Source organism: Crocuta crocuta, unplaced genomic scaffold, assembly GCF_008692635.1.
Source record: "Crocuta crocuta isolate KB4526 unplaced genomic scaffold, BGI_CrCroc_1.0 scaffold68, whole genome shotgun sequence".
Classification (NCBI taxonomy): domain Eukaryota; kingdom Metazoa; phylum Chordata; class Mammalia; order Carnivora; family Hyaenidae; genus Crocuta; species Crocuta crocuta.
Genome location: NW_027532426.1, coordinates 2,668,718 through 2,675,964, shown reverse-complemented (window position 1 = coordinate 2,675,964; position 7,247 = coordinate 2,668,718). Strand labels below are relative to the sequence as shown.

Sequence of the window (7,247 nt, the reverse complement as noted above, 5' to 3'; positions counted from 1 at the left end):
TATCCTGCTCCCCCCCCCCACTTCTCTCTCTATCTCCTTAGATCCGGCGCAGGAGGCCAACCCCTGCCATGCTGTTCCGGCTCTCAGAGCACTCCTCACCAGGTGGGCACTTCCCTGCTGTCCCAGGCCTGGCCCCACCCTAACTCTGATGCCTTCTCGGGGCCCTTCCCTAAGTCCTGTGGGTAGGAAACTGAGCAGAAGATGAGGCAGGGTGGGTAAAGTCTGGGAGTCCAACTCTTTTGGGTTTATCTGTTGACCAGGCACTTCCCAATATCCAGAAGGAAAGGACACACATTCCCTTTCCCTAGAGATTGAGCCTTTGGGGAAAGTAATTCTCTCTTTCTCTCTTCCCTCTTCTCCCCCTCTTCTCTCTTCTTCCCTCGGTTTCCTTCGGTTCATTCACTGGTGGACACCGTCAGAGGAGGAAGCCTCCCCTCACCAGGTGAGTTTCCAGGGGCAGCTGGAAGGAGGGATGCTGGGGGCCCTTTGCAGTGGGCTGGACACGATCATTCCTGACAAGATGCCACCCAGAGGACATGAGCATATCAATTGGCACCTTGGTAAAACGGCCCGGTGCCAGGGTCCCACCAGCACATACTCCTCCGCCCTTGTCTTTCCTCTGCTCAGACTTGGGCTGAGCCTCCAGAACCCAGGCTGTGGCATATGGGGACCCTTCCCAAGCCTAAGTCCTAGCAGGACCTGAGTGGCCGCAGCACCTGGACCCATGAGCAGAGGCCAGGACAGTTGGCCTGGGTTGCCGAGGATGGGGTGGAATGGGGGAAGGGGGAAGGGAAGGGGCCTCGGGTGAGTCTGTTAACCTGGTGCTTACTCCAGCAGAGAGCCTCAGGAGAGGGGCATCACCTCAAATCGAAGAGACCTAACCCATGTGCCTACACACCCCCCTCGCTGAAAGGTACTGCCTTCCCCTCCATTAGTTTGTCTGTCCCTCGGCCCCTGGAGCAGGGGGAGGGAGGCGAAATGTTGAACTTTTGTCAAAGGGGAGGGATCGGCTTGCGTCCCCCAGCCACTGCTTAGGGACCAGATCTTTCTTTAATTTGGCCTTGTAATGAAGGGGCCCATGGGCTGGAAGGCATGGCTCTGGGCCTTAAAATAAGGTGGTGGGATTGAAAGAAAAGAGATGGCTGGCCTAAAATGACAAGTGTCATCAACATAAAGTGATTCAGTGCTGTACCTCCTCTTTGCAAGTGTGTCCCAAGCCACCTTTCGGTCCCCTGCTCTCCATCGAGCACCTTCTCCAGGTGCAGCCCTTACTCCCCCCTCCCAATGGCATAACATTTGCAGAGGTCAGTAGACTGGATGCTTCTTGGTCCCACTCCTTCTTTCTGTATTAAAGCACAAGTCATTCTTTTTAAAAAATATATATTTATTAAATTTTTTAATGTTTATTTAAAAAAATTTTTTAATGTTTTTTATTTTGAGAGAAAGGGAGCAGGGGAGGGACAGAGAGAGAGGGAGACACAGAATCTGCAGCAGGCTCCAGGCTCTTGTGCTGACAGCTCAGAGCCTGACACGGGGCTCGATCTCATGAGCAGTGAGATCCCAACCTGAGCTGAAGTCGGATGTTTAACTGACTGAGCCACCCAGGCACTCCAAGCACAAGTGATTCTTATAGTACACACTTATAGAGCACGCAGTGTGTGCCAGGCCTCACTGGTGGCATTGGGCAAAATCAGGGGAGTAAGATTTGGCCCCTGCCCTCTTGGGGCCTTTTGCCTCAAAGGGTCATGGGCAAGCTACAGAGGAGAGGATGGTTAAGCCTGGATTTGAAGGATGAGTAGGAATTCAACAGGCAGGCAAGGCATGGAAGGGCATTCCAGGATGAGGAAAGGAAATGTGCACAGGGGAGGAGGTGTGAAATCACAGCGAGTCTTTAGAGTCAGCCTAGAGACTTGGCTATCCACCGGAAGCTGGGGGAGATACCCCTGGAGGAGAAGGTGTGGAGATGGGGCTGAGGGGAGGGTCTGCTCCTAACTGAGCCAAAGAATGCCTTCCCACCCCCACTTGGGCTCCAGGCCTGAGGCTCTTCCTGCCTGGCCAGCCCCCTCCTCCCATGGAGGGAGGAGACCGGATGGCTGGATGGGTGTGCTGAGAGCTCCCTCTGGGGTGGGTTTAATGAGTTCCCAGCACTGGCCAAGGTCAACAGGCACACCTGTCACCTACCTGTCAGCCTGCCTGCCAGGGTTGGGAGCAGAGAGGAGAGGCTGGGAAGAGAGGAGAGAAGGGCAAGGGCATTTTCTCTCCCCCTAGGACAGAAAGAGGAAGGGACAGCAGCTGGGCAGTGGGCTCAGCACCTGGAAGGACTTACCAGCTGTAGGGATGTGGGCGGAAGGCCAGCCCCTGCAGTCGGCATGGAGGGTGGGGTGGCATCTTCTCAGGAGAGAACACAGACGTCTCTCTCCTTCCCACTCTGCGCTGGGGAGGGCTGAATGGATGTGAGGGGCAAGAACCGTCCCTTGGATTTTTGGTTATGAGCCTGGGGCAGAAGGCTGGGGTGAAGACGATGGGGCCCAAGTGCTTCCTGGGGATCCTGCAACGGCTAGAAATGTGTTCCCACCACCACTGCCCCTTTGGGCTGCACTTTCGGAGGGTCCAAGTTGGGAGAGGCAGGCAGTCTGGGGGCTGTGCTGGGGAACTTTAAGCTTCGAAAGGGAGACCGGGGTTGGGAGGTGGTGGTCCAGAGTCCCAGACATGGGGACAGATAGAGGAGGAGACCATTGGGAGGGCTAGGGGGAGACCTCAGAGAGCCCTGAGAGGCACTAGGGGAGGTGCGGTGCGCGGGAGGCCTCCCCTCCCCCCGGGGCGGCTCCCAGGGCGCCAGCGCAGTCACGGCACACCTATCTCACTGTAGCTCAGGAACTGAACTCTACTCCCCCGACTAGGGGAGAGAGCCGTTGCTCAAGCAGCCACCTCCTCCGTCTCCTCCCTTCCCCCTATCCTCAGAGGACCCTTCTGGACCTGGAGGGCACTGTTTTGCAGGCTTCAGCCCCTGTCTGGCCATGGGGGTGCACCTGGCAGAGTTGGGGGTTGGTAGAGGGAGAAGCCAGGGCCCTCCAGGGGAGGGTTGACAACACAGAGTTTTGGCTTGAGGGGGACTCTCCAAGGCCCAGCTCTCACACTTGGCTCGAGGTGAAGGGCTGCCGCGTCCCCAAGGCCAGGGCAGGGCGATTTATTGCATTTTTATTGCCTGGGTAGCTTGCCCAGAGCCAGCAGGAGGCACCGGGCTGGGAGCTCGGGGCAGGGCGGGGTAGTGGGCACACACAATGCACCCTCTGTGCCAGTCCCGAGTTGGCAGGAGCGCGGTGCCCTGTTCACCGCACCGGAGGTTTCCAGCCTGGATCTACCCCTCTGGGCTTTCTAAGGGGGAGGGGCTGCCTGCCGATGGAGAAGGAGCTGTAGAACCCCAGCCCCTAGCTTGTCAGCATCGCGTCAGTGAGCTCGGTTACTCAGATGCTCTAAACTCCCACCAGCTCCTGGTGCTGCCTCTGCCCCCCGCCACCCCTCACAGCCTCCCCTCAACCCCTGCTACTCCCCCAGAATCCCGCAGGGCCTGGCCCCTCTCTCTTAACCCCCAGTCCTTTCCATCTTTTGGAAACTTCTCCTCAGCTGCCCACACTGTTCCTTTCCTAGGCCCTATCCCAGCAGGCCTTGGTGGTGTTGGGGGGGTGGGTGGTGGTTGCTGCTTTCTAGGTCACCACAGAGGGAGCTGGAAGCTTGGGGATGTGGGTCAAGATTGTGGGGGCTGCGTCTGAGCACTCCATATCCCTAGGCACAGGCTTCACTGGCAGTAGACTGTTCTATCCTCAGTCTCTGAACTGTTCCTACCCCAGGACCTAGGGCAGAGATGTGTGGAGTGGCATTTAGGGTGGGGGCGGTGCCAGGGGGTGGGGCCCCAGCCCAGCACTGGAGGGGGATGGTGCAGGATTGGGGCAAGCAATGGGCCCTGGGGCAGTCTGGGCACTCTGCTACAAACTAAAAGGGACAGATGCCCCAGGCCCTGGCCCATGGGTCCTATGCCTTCTCTCCGGGGCTATAACTGGTGGACACTGTCTCCAGTACCAGGTCCCTGGAGAAGCAGGCTTCCAGCCACGGAATGTTAAGCTGCTGTTGTACCTGCCTGGTCTTGTCCAGCTTGGCACCCTATAGTTTGGGGGGAGCTGCCCCGTGCCAGCCTCGGGGGGTGGGGGGGTGCGGCTTGGACAGCTTAGGAGCCAAACATGATCAAGGATCTACCCCCTGCTGCTTTTGCCCCTGTCTGGCCCCCAGCGGACTGACCTGGGACCTTTAGCTTTTGAACTATCCCCCCGAGGGGGTTAGCCATGCTCCACGTTCATGGGGAGGAGGCTAGAGGCTGGGCCACATGCCTCTCCAGCTTCTTGGGCTGCTTCTTGGCCTGGCTGACCCTTGCCTTCCTGCCCCCCGCCCCCCATGTCAGCCGTGCAGCGCATTGCCGAGTCGCATCTCCAGTCCATCAGCAACCTGAGCGAGAACCAGGCCTCGGAGGAGGATGAGCTGGGGGAGCTTCGGGAGCTGGGGTACCCAAGAGAGGAGGACGAGGAGGACGAGGAGGACGAGGAGGACGAGGAGGACGAGGAGGAGGACAGCCAGGCTGAAGTCCTGAAGGGCAGGAGGGGGCCTGGTAAGCTGAAGGGGCCAGGACGCCTGGGTTCCAGCAGCGTGGGTTAGGTCCTGGATACCCCTCCTGGTTCACAGCTTTTTGACACATGTAAACTGCAGTCACGCAGCGAGGGCCTGCCCGACCTCCCACCACGTGTGCCTTACCTGGGCTTACTGGGGCTGCCCCCACCCTGACCCTGTCCCTCTCCCAATCAGGCTGTCCCTGATAAGTCCTCTCTTCCCTAAGAATTAAGGCAAGGCCACTTGAGGTTTGAGGCTAGACCCAAGAAAAGACTTCCTCACTATGGCTGTGAGGGGGTACAAGGAGACACAGGGACAGAGAACTAAGAGGGCCCCATGGCCCCTTTTACCTGCGTTTCTGAACATAGGATGTGGTCTTCAGGGGGCAGAGAGCTGGTTCCTAAGTCCTCCCCCAGGACCCTGTGGCTGTTTCTCCCTTTATTTCCTGGGCTAGAGGGGAGAGGGTGCCCTCTAGTGTCTAAATGGAGAATCTAGGCTTCAAGAACCACCCTGGTCCTCTGCACCTCCAACCTGGACTGCCTGGGAAGAGACAGGCCAAGGAAGGGCCTAAGACCGACACAGAAGGCCTCAGAGCCACAGGCCCCAGATCCAGAAATCTCCACAGAAGGACCCAAGGCCCAGAGAATTCCTAGGCATAAAGATCTCTGCCCCTCCCATGGCTGTTTTTTTCTATGCTTAGCTAGAGAAGGCTGTGCCATATCTATCCCTCCCGGTGCACATTAAACATTCTGGTCCCTTATCATCTGGGGATGAAAAACGGTTGGCCACCCCTACTTGTAGTGTCCATCCCTTAGATCCAGACAAAATGGCTTGGGCCTCTTCTCTGCATCTCTGAGAGTGGGGTATCAACCCCGGAGCAAAAGCTTCTGTTGGAAATTGAGTCATCTCCCACTGAGACCCTTAGGACAGAGAAAGAGGAAGGGAGAGGAAAATGTTTTCTCAGGAAAAGCAGTAGGGCAGAGAGGCAAATGACAAGACTACCAAGGGGCAATATCAATTGCCATCACTCCTGGAGTGCTGGCGCCGGGCTCGTCAGGGTAGTAACTATTACCTTATTTAAGACAATCTACACAGTTTCCCTCTTACTATCCCCTTCAGAGAGGTAGTAACCGACTTATCTAAGTCCTATAACTATTCATCAGCAGAGCTGTCTGAATGCCAGTGTTCTGTCCATTATACCAGGATGCCCTCAGAAAGCTTAGCCTCAGCCATCAGAGAAGCTCTGCTCACACTCCTGAGTGTGATACTTAGAGCCTGAGTTTTTATCCTTTTTACCCCATCCCCAGCTGGGCAGAAGACAACTTGTGGCCAGGGTCTGGAGGGACCCTGGGAGCGCCCGCCCCCTCTGGATGAGCCCCCGAGAGATGGAAGCTCCAAGGACCAAGTGGAAGACCTGGCACTAAATGGTGAGGCTTGGTAGTGGGGAATGGGGAGGTGAGTTGGGATTTCTCGTGAGCGTGGCCAAGCCCTGAGTCCCTCCGCTTGCCTTGCAGAGCCTGGGGAGGAGCCACAGCGCCCTGCCCACCCTGAGCCTGGCACATAGGCATCCGGCCTTGCAGCTCTCAAAAGGAAGTAGAGGGGGCGTTGCTGTTCTCCAGAAACCTACTCCCTCCCCACCCCTACTCTGTACCCTTCCCCCTCACTCGCTAGGGCTGTGGCTTCTGACTTCTAGAAGACTTAAGGCTGGTCTGTGTTTGCTTGTTTGCCCACCTTTGGCTGATGCCCAGAGTCTCTGGGTACTTGCTGCCTGATGCCTACCCCTGCCAGTCATTCCCCCATTTACCCAGAGGGAGGCGGGATGTGAGAGTTTGCATCGGATAATCCAGTAAGGGGGGGCGTCAAAGGTTCATCCTTCACAATTCCACTCCCCAGACCCTCTCCCCTGGGCACAGGAAACCCACAGGGCAGGACCCTAAGATCTGGGGAAAGAGGGTACTGAGAAATTGTAGGTACCCTTAGATCCTTCTCCATCCCCTCTCCTATGGGGGATTTCAAGTTACCACCCCTCTCTCTGGCTTCTACCAGGGCCCAGGATTCAGGCATCCTTCTCCTCAGCTTCAACATTTTGGAAATCTCCCCCTTATCACTCCTGCTCCCCAGCCTGGGTGCCTGGAAGATGGATTAGCAGAGGCTGCTTTCTTGCGTTTCCTTTGTGCTTTGATGCCAGGAATGCCGCCTAGTATACGTCCTTAGGGGGGCACACGGTGGGGAAGCCAGGTTCTCCTTGTCCTCCAGCTGCTCTGCCCCCTTCCCCGCTCCCCCGACTCCAGGCCTGAACCACTCCTGTGCTGTAATAAATCTTTGTAAATAACTGTGCTGAGACTTCTCTTTCAGGGGAAAGGAGAGGGAGGAGGGGGTAACGGGTTCCCCTATGTGGAAGACCTGGTTGGTGCCCATCTCGATCCTACTGTCCAGTCCTCTAGTCTGGGAGTCTTTCCTGCAGACAAGCTAGGAGCATTCTTAGGAAGAACCACAGAAGTACTAGATCCTGTTAGGTCAGGATGGCTGAAAGAGGCAGGGAGGCAAAGAACTTTCAAGAGTAAGTGGATCCCTCCTAAGGCCCTGTCCCC

At 56.9% G+C, this 7,247-nt stretch overlaps 1 protein-coding gene across 2 annotated transcripts in view; it reads left to right on the top strand.

Annotated features, from left to right (window-relative positions):
* The window catches only part of PPP1R1B (protein phosphatase 1 regulatory inhibitor subunit 1B), an 8,966-nt gene extending 1,978 nt beyond the window's left edge, over positions 1–6,988 (top strand). The window contains exons 2-7 of one of the 2 annotated variants that reach the window (XM_077779243.1): positions 42–102; positions 420–442; positions 838–913; positions 4,454–4,657; positions 5,964–6,083; positions 6,171–6,988. In XM_077779243.1, coding sequence (XP_077635369.1) covers positions 42–102; positions 420–442; positions 838–913; positions 4,454–4,657; positions 5,964–6,083; positions 6,171–6,220 — 534 coding nt within the window. In that variant the 3' untranslated portion in view covers positions 6,221–6,988. Of the gene's footprint in view, positions 1–41; positions 103–419; positions 443–834; positions 914–4,453; positions 4,658–5,963; positions 6,084–6,170 lie in introns of both variants that reach the window. The other variant, XM_077779242.1, reaches the window with a different exon arrangement.
* Positions 6,989–7,247: the final 259 nt, after the last annotated feature.